Source organism: Octopus bimaculoides, chromosome 20 (genome assembly GCF_046866305.1).
Source record: "Octopus bimaculoides isolate indiv1 chromosome 20, ASM4686630v1, whole genome shotgun sequence".
In the NCBI taxonomy this organism is placed as follows: Eukaryota; Metazoa; Mollusca; class Cephalopoda; order Octopoda; family Octopodidae; genus Octopus; species Octopus bimaculoides.
The window spans coordinates 6,881,468-6,901,148 of NC_142947.1; the positions used below are offsets into that span (position 1 = coordinate 6,881,468).

Below are 19,681 nucleotides of genomic sequence, written 5' to 3' on the forward strand. Positions count from 1 at the left end.
CCCAAAAATAAGCACAAAGGTCGGTTAGTTTGACGACCTTCAAGCAGGTGCTCTAGCATGGACGCAGTCCAATGACAGAAACGAGTAAAAGATAAAAGATAAAAAAAAGCATTCACTTTACTTACAGAGAAACAAATACACCATTTTGTATCTGGAAAAAAAAAAAGAAAGAAAATTACAAAGAATCTTTGTGTGTGTGTGTGTGCGCGCGTGCGTGTGTGTGTGTGTGTGTGTGTGTTATCAGTATAAGTGAGGTAACATTATAGAGTGGGGAGACATCATTCTCATCAAGCTGAAAATATGTCTTAGAAGAGTGATTGAACACTACAGTTCAGTCCAAGCCAATGAGGCTGGATATGATCCATGTGAATATCTGGGCCACTGAAGCACTCAGTTAACAAGTGTTCAATGTTGTTAAATCTTGATAAGAAATAAAGGACTGCTAACCTGCTCTGTTGGACTGTTAAGTTGTTAAGTGGAACAGCTAAGCTGGACTGCTAACCTAATAGTAAAGCTGGACTATTAAGCTGGATTGCTAAGCAGGACTACTAAGCTGGATTGCTAAGCTGGACTGCTAAGCTGGACTACTAAGCAGGACTGCTAAGCTGGACCGTTAACTTGCTCGGTTGGACTGCAGCTAAGTTGAAGTGCTAAAGCTGCTAAGCTGGACGACTAACTTCTATATTTAAACTGCTAAGTTGTTAAGTTGAACTGCTAAGCTACTAACTTGAACTGTTGTCTTGCTGGATTCTAAGGTGGTGACTTTTCCTTTGAATAAACAACAGTAGTTTGGATGGGGAAGGAAGACTCATATACAAAGACAATTATTGGTCTTCCTCCAAGAAAAATAAAAGCCTTCACCAAGCTTGTGTATATATGTGTATATATGTGTAGGTGTAAGGTCTACTTTGTCTCATGGAGGCCTCAGAGAACTACAACATCATCAGTAGTAACAGCAACAACAACAATAAGAGGTTCATGGGTCTGATCACACCCTTCTTCCCATGGGAATGTAAGCTCAATCATGAATCAGTTTCTTGGTCTTGTCAAACTGCAAAACCACATCTGGTCTCAGAGCAACAATCACAGCAGCAGCAGCAGCAACAACAACAACAGCAGCAAAAATAGCAGTGTTAACAATAGCGACAGCAGCAGCAACAGTAACAACAGCAGTAGCAACAATAACAACAACAACAACAACAAAAATCTCACACTCATATCGCAATGTCACAAAGTAATGTTCATCAGTGAACTAGACTGAAAAACGATGATTTGCAGTTTAGTTCTAAAGACATTCCAGCAAACTCAAAAGAAAATATGTCAGTCACTGTTGCATATGTTACAACAATTTCTTCCTTGTATAGCAACAATGTGTTTATAACACACTTGGTTTGTTGGTACAATATGTTTGACATGTCGTGTTTTGTCAGCCAGAAGTCCCAGGACCATTGCCTCTAAACAAGCCACTAGTGCTATTCTTTTATTCTTCTATTTGTCTCAGTCATTTGATTGTGGCCATGCTGAAGCATCACCTTTAGTTCCCAGGACTTATTCTTTGTAAGCCTAGTACTTATTCTTTTGGTCTCTTTTGCTGAACTGCTAAGTTACAGGACGTAAACACACCAGCATCGGTCATCAAGTGATGTTGGGGAGACAAACACAGACACACAAACACTTCTTTCAGTTTCTATCTACCAAATCCACTCACAAAGCTTTGGTTGGCCCGAGGCTATAGTAAAAGACACTTGCCCAAGGTGTCACGTAGTGGGACTGAACCCGGAACCATGTGGTTGGTAAGCAAGCTACTTACCACACAGTCACTCTTGCGCCTGTTTATAATTCAGCAAATGAATTATTTGCTGATCAATGCTGGTATCTGCCAACTGATAAAAAAAAAAATTGCTATTTGCTCTGTTTAATTCTTTGGTATCCACATAATTTTATCAAATGTAATGCCTTTTATCTCACTGTTTATAATTAATCATATATTTTTATGTAGCTTAGAGATTTTTAAAATGACATTATAGGATAGATGTTAGAGGCTGGATCTAGCTGGTTTGAACTTAAAACAGGTAGAATATTTCGGTCAGATGTGGCTGGTTTAACCTTTTCGATACCAACCTGGCAGAAACCACCTCTGGCTCTGTAGTACAAATGTCTTGTTTTCAAAAGTTCTGAATTAAAATCTTCCACCAAACCTTAGTCACAATTTATGTTCCTAACACTAGCTTAACGATAACTAAGCTATTTTACTAAATTCTTTGTTATATTTAAAATTGATTGAAAGAAACACAGAGCATCTCAACAGAAATATAGTAAAAAAAAGGGTTAAATGCTAATGGGTTACAGTGAGATCTAAAATGATGATTTACATATATATTCTTCAAACATTCTGGCATATTCAAATGAAAATATGCTAGTTGCTGTTGTGTATGTCACGAGAGAACAATTTATCCTTTTTACATTTCTGAAATATAAAAACGCAGGCTAATTACCTTCCGTTCTATCATTGGGTGAACCAATTCAGAGGCATTGTCAGTGTTCTGGAAAAGAAAACAAAATATGTAAGGTCTTTTGCTTATCTTCGTGGACCCTTATCTCCTTGATGGGGGTCATAGGGACACTGTGATGACATATATAAGATGTATCTTGGATGTATCTTGGATGTATCTAGACATGGCAAAGTTCATCATTCAGCAGATCTGAACATAACAAATTTCTGTATGTGTGTGTGTGAGAGAGAGAGAGAGAGAGAGAGAGAGAGAGAGAGAGAGAGATAGAGAGAGAGAGACAGACAGACAGACAGACAGACTCTCAACACCTGGCACAAATATATGTACACACAAACAGACAGAAGAATCAACATTACCTCAATTACATGTAACCGTGGCAATAACTTTTGGAATCGGGAGAAACCTTGCAATCTGGAATGAAAAAAAAATACGAGGAGATTATATGTGTGTGTGTCTGGAGTGTATGTATATGGCATGATATACATAAACACACACATATATGAGGAGTGTATGAAAAGTCTTCAGTCTCAAAAAAAGAAAACATGGTACAAGACTTCTGATGAAAGTACAAGACTTCAAGGCCCAAAACTTTTCATAAACCCCTTGTATGTGTGCATATATATATATATATATATATATATATATATATATATATATACCACTATCATCATCAGTGTTTTAAATCCAGGATTTGTCCCTGTTAACAGGGCTGGCCGGATCTACCTCAATGCCATAGTAACCAAGGTAGGCAGGTGCAGCCCACTCCAACCTTTGGGCTGGTTGGTGCCCATTCTCCTTTGCTATCATAAGGCTTTTGTGAAGCTGGTTTTTCAATGAGGAGCATGCCCTTCCTTACCCCCAACCTCAGTTTCTAGACATGAGTGATCCCGAGATCAAGGCCTCTACCATGATTTTTAAGAAATGTGGTGGAAAACTAGCTCAGGAAGGCAGGACGCTACTCCCTGAAACCCTTTTCGGGGCTATAGTAGTAGAAGACACTTGCCCAAGGTGGCATGTAGTGAGACTGAACCCAGAACCATGTGGTTGAGACGCAAACTCCTTACCACACAGCCACACCAGTGCCTATAGTAGAAAGAATTACCAAAACACAGTGGAATGGATTGGCAGAATCGTTAGAGCATCGGACAAAATGGTTTGTGATATTTTGTTCCATTTTTTTAAATTCTGAGTTCAAATCCCACCAGGAGTGACTTTGCTTTTTATCCTTTCTGGGTCAATAAAATACAGTTGCAGCGAAATTTTGGGCTCAGAAGTGTCAACCAATCCAAAACCCACCCACCCACTTCAGAAGTGCTGGCCTTGTGCCCATATTATAAAGAATTCTTGAAGTATTACAATAAGAATGGTTAAGTATTTAGCCCCTTGTGGGCAATAAAGAAATAAGAACGGTTTAAGTATGATGGTGCTTCACAAGAAGGAACCAAGGTTAAAGGTTTAAGACATGGTTAAGACACATGCACACACATGCATGTGCGTGTGTGTGAGTGCGCATGTGTGTGTATGTGTATGTTTACGAAGAAACCATCGGAAGCAGTAACAAGGATGCAATCTCAGTGTTACATTAAAAGTTGCACTGCTTTCTGAGCCCAAACCCCACCATTATCACCATCATCATCATCATCATCATCCTCATCATCATCATCGTTGTCAGCACCCCCTGCTACCACCAGTAGAACATCACCAACACACCATCATCATCGCTACTATCTATGCCATAATCACCACCACCACCACCACCACTGCTAGCATCAATGAACACAACTGCAATAAAAACAACAAGTGGCATAAAACAAACACAACAAAACTATAAAAAAATCACAAAACAAAACAAATAAATATCAAACAAAAAGACTGCAGCTGTGCAGATTGATTGAGGAAGTTGACTGAACTGTTTTAGGGGACATTATTATTACTATTATTATTATTATTAATATTATCATTATTATTATCATTATGTGTTGGTGGTGTTTTGTTGTTGTTGTTATTAGTGGTGTCATTGATAGTGATGATGTAGTCGCTGGTGGGGTGGGAGTGGGGGTGGTGGTCAACTGGTCAAGACATGCCCAAAAGGCATCACATGTTTGTCTTCTCTTCCGGCAATTATGTGAAAGACAAAGGTTGGCGAAAATGGAAAACACTCCAGATTAAAAGACAACAACCACCACCACCACCACCACCACCACCACCACTACTACTACTACTACTACTACTACTAATAGTAGTAGTAGTAGTAGCAGGAACAACAACAACAACAGCAACAAAAAGGAATATAAAATGATGGTGGTGGTAGCAATGACAGTGTTGGCAGTGGTGGTGGTAATGAAAAATGTTGATCAGAAGAAGAAAAGGGGAAACTTACTTGTGAGAAAGGTCTTTGAAAGTTTCTATGCTGGGGTCGAAACAAACAGCAGTTCTGTAAAATAGATTTATTAACAAAAAGGATTTAATTAAACAAATTTTAAGGAAAAGAATAAATAAATAGATGTTAAAAAAAAAAAGAAACAAAAATGAAATTAAAAAAAAAGATTCTAGTCTGATGAGAGTTTGAAGATTTGTCACAAGAACTGGAAATATCTTTAAATTTGTTTCAGTCATTGGAGCAAGGCCATGCTGGAGCACCCTTTTCAAATGCTTTAAGTCAAACGAGCCAACCCTGGTACTTATTTTTTATGAGTCTAGCACTTATTCTATCAGTCTTTCTCACAAACTGCTAAGTCATGAGGATGTAAACAAACCAGCATTTGCCAAGCAATGTGGAAGAAGTCAAGAAGACTCGTCTGGCGTGCTAACATTTCTGTCAGCTTGCCACCTTAACACACACATATTATCAATGTCATAAGATAGAGAAATTCAAAGGATTGGTTTGGTCCAATGGTAGAACAGCAGTCATGTTTACAGGAGGTGTGGGTTCAAGTTCCAAGAGCAACCTTCAACTTTTTTCTCTCAAAATTAACCTAATAATTATAGACTATTATTTATACCTACATCTGCTTCATGGTTCCCCATTCAAAAGAAGATTATATATGCATGTGCATGTGTGTGTGTGTGTGACTTGTGGTGGTGTCACAATCTCATGACTGTAAACGCAGTGCTCTAACCACAGAGCCATGCACCTTCTTATAGTAAATCTCTAGTTTTCTGAGAACGCATCCAGGAGTAAAGGCCAGTTCATAAACCTGTTTACCTTATAGTGGGAACGTCTGTAGGCTGTGACTGAATCATTTCATTAAGCAGTTTGTCACACATCTCCACCTCTTCTAATGGAAGTATCTCATTGGTCAAAATATGAGCATCAGGTTGGTTCTCTTCTGTACAAAATATCACACCTTCTCTAAAAGTAAAAAAAAAAATATTAAAAAAAAATGTATTAAATACATTACAAAATACTTGCTATGTGTTTGTATGTGTCTGTATGTGTTTATATGTTGTATCCTTGTTTTGTTAATTGAATTTCAACAATAAGGGTACGGTGACATTATCGTTTTTATTGAAGGAAGATAATTTTGTCAAGTTGTGAAAGAGAGAGAAAGGGTGGGAGATGAGCAGGAGAGAGAGAGAGAGAGGAAGGTGAGAGAGGGTGAGGTGGGAGGTGAGAGAGGGTGAGGTGGGAGGTGAGGGAAGGGAGAGGGGAAAGAAGTGCAAGGGGAGGGAAGGAAGGAGGTGAGAGCTGGAAGGGTTGAGAGAAAGGAAGGGGTTGAGACAGAGGAAGGTGGGAGAGAGGGAAGGTTGGGACAGAAGAAGGTGGGAGAGAAGGAGGGTTGAGAGAGAGAAAGGTGGGAGAAAGGGAGGGTTGTGAGAGAGGGAGGGGTCGAGGGAGAGAGGTAGGAAGAGAAGAGTGGATGACAGACAAAAATTAGAGACCAGACTAAAACAGGACAAATGTCCCTTACCACATCAAAAAAAAAAAGAATGAAATTAAAGCTTACTTGGGTGGCATAGTCAAAAGATCAGGGTAGGCACACTCATCAGGATGTTGCCAATAACTCTGGTGCCGCAGTCGGGACCAATAGTTCCGGTGTACTTTGATGACATTCAAGATACTCTCAGCTACACTGTAACAGAAAAACGTAAGGGTAAGGTGTGTGGTTTGAAACAGACTGCAGCTGCTATTTCTAGCATGATGTGTTGAGTCGGCAGTTATTGATGTTGTTGCTGTGGTTTTAACCCCAGGTCAGTCGTGATTTGGGAGATCTATGATCAAAGTGCTCCAACTGTGACCATCCCCACATTCATCCACACCCTTCTTGAATACTTTTGATCATAGGCCGGCTGGTTCAGGTTTGACCTAGGGCTACATTAGATAATGTAGTCCAAAGAAGGCTACATTAAATAATGTAGTCCTAGATACACTATACCAGAATAAAGGATTTGATAGTTGCTGTTGAAATACATTTGGTCATAGGTCTGACAATAATGACGACGACGATGGTGGTGGGGATGATGACCTGATTGGAAGAGTAGGAATATTCGAAGTAAAGCTTACCTGTCTGAAGGAGGCGCCAGTGGTCCCAAATCAGGGCAAGGATCACCTAAAAGACTCTTTATGGAATAGGCCACACCCTCAGCCAGAGATTTCAGACAGTAACCACCCTGAAACAGTGAATAATTACTGGTATTTAGAGAGGGGCACACAAAGAGTGAGAGAGGTGGAGGGGAGAGAAAGAGAGAGAGAAAAGTACGATAGAGAGAAATGCAAAATGCTGTCCCCATCCATGGGTCTTGTCAGCCCACACTTTGAGTTGGCACACTTAATATTGGCACATTGAAAGGTAAGCTTAATGAGATTGCCAGAGGGTAAGCAAAAAAGGTAAAGGTGATGCTTTAGATAGAAATAATTACAGAGGTACTCTTTCTATCATGGTCAATGTAATGATCACATGCTACACACCTTCCTTCCAAGCACTGCTGTAAACAGCAGAAGTGAGCTAGAACGTTAAAACTTAGTGCACGTGCACAGTTAGAATTCAAGGTTAATCTTTGTCAGGCAGCCTTAATGGAATCAGATGGAAGGCTATGAAATACTGTAACTTACCTCGAGGATAGTACAAATTTTTCCATTGGCTAAAGTAGACAGCATATGTGTAAAATGAGCATAAGCCATAGGGGACACACTCATTTGACCCTAGAAAAAGAATAACATGTTTAAAGCACAAGATATTAACAGTATTATTTAAAGAACATATATGCTAACTTATCCATAAAAATATATATATTAGAACATCTATACTAGCTTATCCATAAAAATATATATATTAGAACATCTATACTAGCTTATCCATTAAAATATATATATTAGAACATCTATACTAGCTTATCCATTAAAATATATATATTAGAACATCTATACTAGCTTATCCATAAAAATATATATGTATATATATTTTACAATTCTGCACTGATATTGTTTTTCTCTTGCTCAGAGATTTAATAGAACATATTTCTCTCTTGTTATAAATAATTAAAATATTACTATGCAAAGACATTTCCTAAACTAACCCCATATTTATCAGTTTTGGTTAACCCTTTTGTTACCATATTTCTGTTGAGATGCTCTGTGTTTCTTTCAATTAATTTTAAATATGACAAAGAATTTAGTAAAATAACTTAGTTATCATTAAGCTAGTGTTAGGAACATAAATTGTGACTAAGTTTTGGTGGAAGATTTTAATTCAGAACTTTTGGAAACAAGACATTTCTCCTACAGAGCCAGGGGTGGTTTCAGGCGGGTTGATATCAAAAAGGTTACACACACACACTTCCACTCCACTCAATTCCACTGACAAGATATTGGTAAGCAGAAGGCTATAGAAAAAGACAGTTAGCAAACATGTCTTATAGTGAGATGAAATGTTATGTGATTGTGAAGTGAATGTCTGAAGAACACAAGCATATTAGCATCCTTTCTGTATATCGGTAAAAACCAATTCCAAAGGTGATTGAGAGACATGAGACCAACACCAATAGATTGTAGTGTTTTAGACATTAATTCATTAACACCATTATCATCATCACTATCATCATCACCATTACCATCATCATCATCAACACCACCACTATCATCATCACCATCACCATCATCATACCAACATCATCACTAATACCACCACCACCACCACAACCATTACGATCATCACCACTAACATCACCATCACCCTTGCTGCCATTAATACCACCACCACCAGTTCCATCGTCATCGTCATCATCCATAGTATTTCCTCTGCAAAAAAATGGACTTCACCTTACTTGAGGAAGGAAGGCTTGAGTAAAAGGAAGAGCACATTAGTACACGGTACCTTGATGTCACCAAATGCCGAATCAAATCCTGCAGAGATGAGGACAAGCTGGGGATTGAACTAGAAGCCGAAAAAGGAACAAAAAGAAACTGAAAAGTTGAATATGGGTGAATACATTGGGAAGTTTAGATTGTGTTGACCTCAAAATCTCTGGGTTGTGCTGCAAATTACCTCAAATGGATCCTGAGAAATGCTTAAATGGTAAAAAATATTCCTTAATATTTCTGCCATGCCACCGTAATAATAATAATAATAATAATAATAATAATCCTTTCTACTGGAAGCACACGGCCTCAAATTTGGGGGAAAGGAATTAGTTGATTACATCAACCCCAGTATTTCACTGGTACTTAAAGGATAAAAAGGATAAAAAGGTAAAGTCGACCTCGGTGGATGAAAGGCAGAAATTACACCGCAGAATTTGAACTCAAAACATAATGAGTCAGAGGAGACATTGCATTTTTTCCCAACACTAATGACTCTGCCAGTTCATTGCCTTAAAATGATAATCGTTTCTGATTTAGACACAAAGCAGGCTAATTTAAGGAGTGGTAGGGGTGATTGATACAATGGACCGTCCCAGTATATGACAGGTACTTAATTTTAACAAGCCTAAAATGATGAAAGGCATAGTTGACATATGGTAACTGTAGTGGTAGTAAAAGATAGTTAAAGACGGTTGGTGGTGGTAGGGTGGTGGTAGTGGTGGAAGTAGTGGTGATGTTCACAGTGGTGGTGTTAGCAATGATGGTGGTGGGGGGAACTGGAGCTTGTGATGGTGGTGGTGTTAGTGATGATGGTAGGGGTGGTGGTATTAGCAATGACAGTGGTGCTGGTAGTGTTGGAACTAGAGGTTGTGGTAGTGGTGGTGTTAGTGAGGATGGTGAGGAGGATTGGAGGTTGTTGTGATGGTGGCGCTGGTGTTAGTGATGACGGTAGGGGTGGTGTTACAACTAGAGGTTGTGGGGGTGGCGTTAGCAACGACAGTTGTGTTGGATCTAGAGGTTGTGGTAGTTGTGTGGTGGTGATGATAATAATGGTGGTGGTGGTAATAAATGTCAAAATGGTGATAGTTAATATTACTGACTGCTAGTTACAAAGACTTGATCACAAAACATAACAAATGCTACAAGACAAGGCATTCAGTCCACCATGCTACCTACCATGTCCACCATCCCACCAAGCTACATAAATAATTGAATATATATATATATATATATAAATATTAGTGCTAAGCAGTGTTTAGGCATAAGCAAAGTTTAGGTTAGTTAAAATATGTTTGTGGAATATTTCAACTGCTAAAAAGTAAATTCACTGCAGTTAGCATAAAGAAAAATATTTCTCTTATGGTATAAAGGTGAGTAAACACCTTATTTGTTCAGCGCCACCATATATCAGGACTCCCAGACATTGATGTTTCAAGTTAATTGGTTTTTATCAATGGAAGGTACCTAAGGGAGGCAACTCTGAACAAATCTTATAAAGCAATGGCTTTATGTAAAATGCAGTCAACAACATTGACTGATTTATTGAATAAATTTACTCTTTAGTGTTTCAAGATATTTTTACGCAGTTTTTGTAAATATATCTGTTAAAATGAGATGTCAGTGTTATTTTCATTTTTGCATAATTAAGACGACAGTTTATTAACTGCACACTATAGATATATAAATGTAAGTATGTATGTATGTAAATATCGATATATATATATATGTATGTATGTATATAATACATTAATCTGTTTAATAATAGTTATTACTTATGTTTAGCTGAGTAAGATATACAGAGAGAAGGTTTTAATGATGAGCAGATGACTGAACAGCATACCTCAGGGCATCCAAGGGCTGCATCATAACCAGAGGATATTAAAACCAATTGAGGATCAAACTGAAATCGAACATCACAATATAACACATGTACACAGAATTAAAACAAACAAACAAACAGAAAACAATTATATACAAATTATACAAGTTTGGTCATCAATAACATTTATATATATTTCAGTGTTGCATTTGTCTTTCTCAGTATTTTGATTTTGATTAGAGAATATCAGGGGGAAAACTAAAGAATTTAGACCATGGAAAAACCATTCTAGATATTTAACCTCTTTCTTTTTTTTTACCATATTTCTCTCATAATATTTTAAACCATATTTTTGTGCTACTTTCTTTTTTTTTTTTTAAATAATTTTGAAAATACTGAAGAATTTATTGGAATGACTTTGTTCCTTATTAAGTTGGTATTTGGAACATAAATTTATGCGAAATCTTATGGGAATGTTATAATTCAGATCATTTCAATCCATTAGTTACCATATTTCTGTTGAGAAGGAAGCATATAGAAGATGTGGAAGGTTAAAAAATGGAAAACGAAAAAGTAAAAATTTAAAAGTAAAAACAGTAGAGCTTAAATTATAAGGCTAGAAACATATCAACACACACACATAAAATATATAACAGTAAATATAAATCTCAGTTGATTCGCAAAATGAAGGAAATGCCTTCATTTACAACAGAAGATCAAAAATAAAATCTCAGATGCAAAAAAGAAACGAACACGCAATACAATGAGAAAAGTATTAAAAGTGCCCCTTGCACAAATTGCATGGCATGTGCACACTTGCTCATACGAGCATCCACAAAAATGTAAGCATATGCACATATGTGGTTTAGTGCACATGTGATTTAGTGTTTGTCCCCCTACCCCCACCCAACCATCTCTTGACAACTAATGTTGGTGTGTTTACATCCATGAAACTTAGCAGTTTAGCAAAAGAGACCGATAGAATAAGTACTAGGCTTACAAAGAATAAGTCCTGGGGTTGATTAGTTCAACTAAAGGCAGCCGCAGTAAAATTACTGAAACAAGTAGAAGAATAAAAGAATATATATATATATATATATATATATATATATATATATATAACAATATTTAAATAAGGTCATTACTACAGAATAATGCCCTTATATAAATATAAATGAATAATTATATTCTTGGGAATAAAAAATGATGGGTTTTTTTTCCCATATGAATTTTTTACAAACTAGCTTCCTGATAAAATTCTTGTAAAAGATTTTTATCCCATTATTGATTTAATTATAGAGATACATACATACATACATACCTTGTCAGTCAACCTGCAATATATACCCTGTTAGTTGACCAATACATATTTTTAATATATATTTGATGTGAATTCAAAGAGACAAGGAGATGAAATGAGCGATAGCTTACCTCATAGGCAACTGGCATCAAAATATGATGGAAGATGGCAAGATAATCTGATTCTGTTAATCCAATCTAGAAATAAAGAACATAGCAGTGTTCTAGAACATGTATATAGAGTGTAAAGGGGTGTATATAGAGTGTAAAGGGGTGTATACAGAGGAGCATAGAGGTACAAAGAACAGTGTGCATAAAGAGTTAAATAACATGCATTTATACAGGTAAATGCAGTGTGCATAGAGGTGTATATGGAAATCTACAGGGGTGTATAAAGCTGTGTATAAATTGTAAATACTGTAAATATACAGGTATATATAGGATGCAGAGATGTGCATATGGAAGTCCAGAGAGATGCATAAAACAGTGTATATAAAAAGTATACATAACATGTGTGTGTGTGTGTGTAATAAGAAAACAGAAAATGGAGATAATATTGATGAACAACAATTGATTTGCATCAATTATTATTTATTAATTATTTACAAAAAGACTGGATCCTCGGTGGAATTTGAACTCAGAATGTAAAGACAGATGAAATACCACTAAGCATTTCGCCCGGCGTGCTAACGATTCTGCCAGCTCACCCGCCTTGATGATGAATTTAATAATGATGATAATGATGATGCTAATGATGATGATCCTTACCTTGTTTAAAGGAACATTGATGTTAAAGCCAAGCCCAGGACCTTTTCCTACAAAGTCGTAGTCAGATTGTCGTAAACAGGGCCAGAATTGTCCATTTTGGTAACGGTGGATGGAGAAGTATAAGACACTGGTAGAAGGACAAGAAGACAGGGTTATACCAATGTGTGTGTATGTGTGTGTGTATGTGAATATCCATGTTGATTAAAATTGATGGAGAAATATAAGACACACATAGAACAACAACAACAAGGAGACAAAATTATATCAATGTTTGTGTGTGTGTGTGTGCATATGTATGTGTCTGTGTGAGTGTGTGTGTATGTATGAGCAAAAAGGATTACATCAATATGTGTGTACATGTATATGTGAACTTGTGTGTATGTATGGTTGTGTAAATGAAATATCGGCCAAATTTCCTTCACTTCATATCCTAATATTTCAGAAAAAGTTATATAATACACTATGAGGTGTGACAGTTACAGCTAAAAATGTCACTGATCAAAGGTCTGCTGGATGAGGGCAGACCTAGGGTTAAACAAGAAACAGTAAAGTAATCTTTCTGTTGTTACTTACCGCGGATCGTCATAGTAACTGTACTGTGTAGCCTGGCCGTGATGAACGTCCCAGTCAACAATCAGGATCCTGTTAATTAACAAGATAATAATCAATTACAAAAAAACAGAGTCAGCATATTTGATTATGGGACACAAGTATACAACAGTGAAATATCATGCTATATATGTAGGTGTATATGTAGGTGAAGACACATGGCTCAGTGGTTAGAGCATTGGGCTTACATTCATGAGGTAATGAGTTCAATTCCTAAACTGGGCTGTGTGTTGTGTTCTTGAGCAAGACATTTTATTTCACGTTGCATCAGTTCACTCAGCTGTAGAAATGAATTGCGACATCACTAGCGCCAAACTGTATTGGCCTTTGCCTTGAATAACACCAGTGGCACAGAGAGGGGAGGCTGGTATGCATGGAAAACTGCTCATCTTCCATAAGCAATCTTGCCTGGATTTGTGTTTCCGAGGGGAACTTCCTAGATGCAATCCCATGGTCATTCATGATGGAAGGGGGTTTTTATGTATGTGTATATCTCTCTCTCTCTCTGTCTGTCTGTCTGTATGTATACATATAGTCCAACTCATGCTAGCATGAAAAGCGGACATTAAACGATGATGATGATGATGACATATATATACATACACACATACACATACCATGAGCTTCTTTCAATTTCCATTTACCAAGTTTACATACACGGTGTCACACAGCGGGACTGAACCCAAAACCATGCGGTTAGGAAGCAAACTCCTTAACCATACAGCCATGCCTACACCTTAATAAAGTACTTAATTATCTCTTGAATATGTATGTATTAAAAACTTTTGGGTCAAAATCTTTATTTACAATAATTGGAGACACAGTGTCTAGATAAGAAACAAAATGTTTTATTAATAAGGTCCTTTGTTGACTCTTAGGCCCTTTATTTATGATAAATTCTTACCTTTCAACTCCCTTTGATAAAGCATGGGCAGCAGCGATTCCTACATTATTGAGATAACAATAACCACAGAACTCATTGTAGAGGGCATGGTGGCCTGGAGGTCTGGGAAGGACAGAGAAGGAGAGAGAATTGTAGGTGAATTATAGAGTACATGGTGGTGGCGGTGTTGTGGTGGTGGTGGTGGTGATGGTGGTTGCAGTATGGCGATGGTTGTGGTGGTGATGGTGGCAGCAAACTGGAGTGTATGGAGGTTTGAGGAAGGACAGAGATTAAACAGAAATAATATTAGTCATGGTGGTAGTAGTGGTGGTGGTGGTGACAGCAGTGGTGGTGGTGGTGGTGGCGCAAGAGATAGAGGTCATTCCTAGAAACAACAAAAGATTTAATGAGCAAGCAAACATTCTGTACCAGAGAAGATAATTAATTAATTACCACTACTATCCACTACCCCACTCCTGTACAAGAAAAGTCACGAATTGTTCATTAATATATATGACTGTGTATATATATATATATATATACGCTTTTCAATTGAGCTAACTCAAAGTTGCCATGCAAACTCCCCACCATTTTTAACATAGACATGCAAATAAAATAAAGGATTTTACTCTTACCTCACTAAGGCAAACCCATTCCTTATCTGTGAATAAGAGAAATAATAATAATAATAATCACAGAACATTCAGGAATAATTGTATTGCTACCATCAACATCATCATTTTCAACAGTTTCGTGTCAGTTTCAGTTGCATCACATATATACTCACGCAGGTGTGTATGCAATATTATATTTTGAGGACGTAGAATTGTTAGTGCATATATGAAATCTGTTTTACTTTGTTGTAGGATTGGTTTTACCGTTTCTGCTGCTATTGGTACTGTTCCTGCTGAAGACGGTGGTGGCGGTTGTAGTGAAGGTATTTTAATGATTCTTCTGCTTGTTGTATAGTTTATGTACAATACAATGAGCTGTATTTGTTTGTTGAATTATGGTAATGTGGTGTAAGTGTTATAATGGTTGCGAGGACGACTGCACAGTGTATATGCTGTGAGAGTCGTTTAATGTGTTGGATGATGCATCATATGTGTTGCAAGATGCCAACAGTTAAACTTATTCCTCACTGCATCCTCTTTTCAGATAAATATTTCTTTAAGAAAGTCTCTTACCTTATTTTCAATAACTTTATCAACGAGTTTCACTGTACAGCCAAGTGCTATCCAAGCACATTTGTTAGTGTCCTGCAATGGTAAGGAGAAAAGAAATAAAATTCAACTCTTATGGTACCAGCCCACCTGAGGTCACCACCTTTACTTCTACAACACCAACCTACCTGTGACCAACACTTTTGATTCTATGACACCAACTCACCCAAGACCTTGGGTTCTATGATTCAAAACTTCTTATTTTAAAGTATATAAGTGCAGAAGTAGTTGTGTGGTAAGAAGCTTGCTTCTTACCACACAAGGCGGCGAGCTGGCAGAAACGTTAGCACGCCAGGTGAAATGCTTAGCGGTATTTCGTCTGCCGTTACGCTCTAAGTTCAAATTCTGCCGAGGTCGACTTTGCCCTTCATCCTTTCGGGGTCGATAAATAAAGTACTCTGAGCTACTTGCTAATAAATCCTATCCAAATCTTCCTCCAGTTAACAACTATAAAACAAAGTGTCTAAATTAAAGATGGGATTGTCACGGTTGGAACACTTTTGATCATAGATATGTTGGGTCAAAGTTGAGCTGACAGGAACGAAAATTCAGGAGGAGACAACTAACCTTTAAACGTTTATGACATAGATATACGAAACAATAAAAAAATAACCTGTAAAATTGATATAGATACAAATTTGGCAAATGCATCTCATGTAGTATACACTCATATATTCCTCCCACTCGTTTTTGGTTCCTCAAATATTGCTGTTACCCAAATTAATCCTTCACGAAGCAAATTGCTTAATACTCAGAGGAGATAACTTATATGAGTGTAATATTTCCGTTTAATATTTAGCCGCTACATTTGATACTAAAACCAGCTTTAAAACAGACCATAGAACTATAAAAATACATTTCTTCCTACAACAAATGCGATGTAATGTATTTAAAAATATCAAATGTCTTAAATCTATTTTTTTTAAATAAGCATACTATGTAGAAACACATTATTTCAGCAAGAAGAAACAAAAGTCTTCTCCCTTAGTTAAACTGCCATTACTGCGTCGACATGCTAACATCTGGAATTTCATTTGTATTTATATTTAAAACAGTTTATGGAAAAAGCCTCTTCGTTACTTCCAGAAAAAATTCTGTATTAGAACTGTATTATGCCTGGCAGTGTTAGGAGTAAAGTCAAAAGGTCATGGACCTATCGACGTCACAAGTCTTTGTGGGTGTTCACTGGCATGTTTATATATGCTTGTAATGTTTCATTTTATAAAAAAATATACTGAAATTACACTTTACCTTATGAAAGTAAAGACTGTCGTATTTAGTGGAAAACTCTTTTAATTCCTCGTTATCCATTTCCTCTGTTTTAATCAGAGCATCAATCAAATTTTTGCTGTGTTGTAAAAGTGCCATTTCTTCTGTTCCCACGCAACTCTGAAAGTGAAAAAAGAATCTCAGAATGTAACCATTGTTTAAATAACAAGTGTATGTGTTTGCTTAACCCTAACCCTAACCAACCTGAGGGAAGTGCAGGAGAAGGAGGGTGGGAGACAGCAGGATAGAGATGGTGGCAAAATGCCAGACATACTCCCAAGGAGCAGGGATCAGAATATATTATGCCCTGGCACTTGCCACCATCGATATCTCTCTCTTCCTTTACTCAACCTTGAGTTTCAAATGCCATAATATATATAAGTGACAGGATATTGTGAAGGGAGTGTGAGTAAGTGACAAAAGACCTGGGTATGTCTGGAGTTGAGGTGGAGGCTACTGGATAGCAATGATACAGAGAAACGGGTGTGAGGACAGGATTGGGGAGTGAGAGCTAGGCATAGTGTATGAGGGAGTTACGTGTGGTGAAGAAATAAGCATAAATTTCACAGATAAATCTGAATACTAAATGGTGAATCCTAACTGCCAGTTCTTAAGTGATCTTAATGAAAACCTTCCATCAAAATTTCATGTCAATTTATTTATTTTTTCAAATGCCAACTTAATATTGACAAAGCTATTTTACAAAATTCTTTATTATTTTTTAAATTAATTAAAACAAAAATCATGTTTCCACAGAAATATGGTAACAAAGTAGTTAATTCTTACATCAAGTTGTTGACATCTGTCAATAAGGTTTAGTTCATTACATCGTTTAAAGGCCTGGATAACTCGCTGTGGCTGTTCTGTAAAGTCAGGGATCCAAAAACACTCATGTTTGGTCATTTCTGGGTTGTAAATGAAACCAGTTGAACTAAAACATTCAAAAACAGAGCAGTCGGTTATACAGCAATAAGAAAGCTATAGAGAGAGTGATTGTTATATGGACTGTTAGATATGTAAATCGTCTGACGTTCCGTGTGTCATGTGGTTCGTCTGAGTTCATTGTTTCATTGTTGTTGTCTTGTGGGACTGTCGTAGTAAAATGTCATTGATATATATATGGCGGACATGATTTTTGTTTATTCATAACGAACATTGGGTGAGTGCGTTCTTTGTATGTAATTGAACAATAAATGTAATAATTAAATTGTATAACTCGTTGTGTTATCTCTGCGAGTCAGTCCGAGGGAAACATAACAGTGATGATCAGTTACATAGTGATAAACAGTTTTATACATATAGTGCATAAACAGAGCCTGGAAAACTGCTTTAAGATACATAGCATATTTCATGAATATGACTGTTTAAGTATCACAATAGCATGAAACTATTAGTAGCTCTTTTGGATGCGTATTTAATTTGATGTGTGTGTCAGCTTTTAGCACCAAAATATACTGTTGTCACAAGAAGCTAACTGTCCACACAGCCCTGCCAAATCATCAGCATCCGAACAGCTGTGCCCAATCATCTCATTCCAACATCTAAGATGCAACAGATAAAACTGATGTTCATGATAAAGTATGAGAGGAAAAGAAAATGTCACTTAAATGTTTTTACTTACTTTGAAGCCATTTTTACTTCTTCAATCCTTTTTTTTATTTACTGGAATAGAAAAAAAAACAATTTTTATTTATTAATACATTGCAACATAAACAGAAAACAACCCCCAAAAACACTGTCCTGAAATTTTTGTGGGGAGGGGACCGGTCAATTAGATCGACCTCAGAACGCAACTGGTATTTAATTTATCGACCCCGAAAGGATGAAAGGCAAAGTCAACCTCGGAGGAATTTGAACTCGGAATGTAAAGACAGACGAAATCCCGCCAAGCATTTCGCCCGGCGGGCTAATGGTCTTGCCGGCTTGCCACCTTCAGTCATTAGAGTATTGCCATGCTGACCCCATATGCTATCTCCCACTCTGCTGAGTGGTTGGTGTTAGGAAGGGCATCCACCTGTAAAAATCCCACCAAGGCAGTAACAAAAGTATGGAAGAATCACGACTATTGTTTAGGATCTGTATTTTAATGTGGTTTTGTATTATTCATATATCAAATACATACGTGTTCTATATGTAATAAAATTAACTTTATACCATTTTATATGTGTTACTGGCATTTTATTGATAGCAAAAGAAACCGAAAGACAAAGTGAAGTAGAGTGTATTTGAATTAGACCAAACAAATATTGAACCAGATATTGCAAAGAAAACATCTAGTCGGTTAGTTTTAATCCTAATTATCGACAGGAAAACAAATGCTAAATTAAAATAATTGAATATCTAATATGTATTATTGTGAATATTTAGTCAGCCATGACATCGCTTCAATGTATCGCCATGTGCTTGTGGCAAATCAATATTTACGCTACGCTTGAATCTGTCCTATCACCTAGATGTATACATAGTATCGGACTGGATTCGAACCAAGAAGAGGTGCCCCAGCATGGCCGCAGTCAAATGACTGAAACAAGTAAAAAATATACATGCGGCAGTGACACAGGGAATAAGAAAGAGATTGTTTTACTTCGATTAATTAAGAAATAAAGTTCCGAGTTCGAACCCAGCTTTGGACATAACCAGAAACAGGACATTCGATGACGAAGATCAAATTAAATGTAGATTTAAACATTGGCATAATACAAACAAACAAAAAATATGGAAGGGGAGGGTGTATTTGATTAAATCGGTTTCAGTTCTTGATTTGAATTTTACTTTATCGACCCTGGAAGGCCGAAAGAAGAAGTTAACCTCGGCGAGATTTGAACTAAGAATGTAAAAAGGGTATCTAAACTAATGCAAAATATATCGGCTGACCTTAACCGATCTTAGCACCTCACTGTTCTGCTAGTGTAAATTATCAATTATTTTTTTTTTTTTTTTTAATATTCACCGTGGAGTAGATAAACAGTTCGTAAAACAACAAACAATTCACTACGT

At 36.9% G+C, this 19,681-nt stretch overlaps 1 protein-coding gene across 8 annotated transcripts in view; it reads right to left on the reverse strand.

The window, feature by feature from the left end:
* LOC106869186 (polyamine deacetylase HDAC10) overlaps positions 1 to 19,681 on the reverse strand; it is a 32,637-nt gene that overhangs the window by 10,111 nt on the left and 2,845 nt on the right. For 2 of the 8 annotated variants that reach the window (XM_089337921.1, XM_089337922.1), the window contains exons 2-19: positions 18,306 to 18,346; positions 17,471 to 17,589; positions 16,667 to 16,804; positions 15,380 to 15,451; positions 14,828 to 14,853; positions 14,214 to 14,315; positions 13,274 to 13,342; positions 12,701 to 12,827; positions 12,065 to 12,130; positions 10,655 to 10,714; positions 7,567 to 7,656; positions 7,018 to 7,124; positions 6,461 to 6,586; positions 5,719 to 5,865; positions 4,894 to 4,947; positions 2,870 to 2,924; positions 2,496 to 2,543; positions 126 to 151 (exon numbers count right to left, since the gene is read on the reverse strand). In XM_089337921.1, the coding sequence (XP_089194047.1) occupies positions 126 to 151; positions 2,496 to 2,543; positions 2,870 to 2,924; positions 4,894 to 4,947; positions 5,719 to 5,865; positions 6,461 to 6,586; positions 7,018 to 7,124; positions 7,567 to 7,656; positions 10,655 to 10,714; positions 12,065 to 12,130; positions 12,701 to 12,827; positions 13,274 to 13,342; positions 14,214 to 14,315; positions 14,828 to 14,853; positions 15,380 to 15,451; positions 16,667 to 16,804; positions 17,471 to 17,587 (1,430 nt within the window). In that variant the 5' untranslated portion in view covers positions 17,588 to 17,589; positions 18,306 to 18,346. Of the gene's footprint in view, positions 1 to 125; positions 152 to 2,495; positions 2,544 to 2,869; positions 2,925 to 4,893; positions 4,948 to 5,718; positions 5,866 to 6,460; positions 6,587 to 7,017; positions 7,125 to 7,566; positions 7,657 to 8,827; positions 8,888 to 10,654; positions 10,715 to 12,064; positions 12,131 to 12,700; positions 12,828 to 13,273; positions 13,343 to 14,213; positions 14,316 to 14,827; positions 14,854 to 15,379; positions 15,452 to 16,666; positions 16,805 to 17,470; positions 17,616 to 18,305; positions 18,347 to 19,558; positions 19,660 to 19,681 lie in introns of those variants that run through there. The other 6 variants (XM_014914816.3, XM_014914815.3, XM_089337920.1 and 3 more) reach the window with 5 other exon arrangements.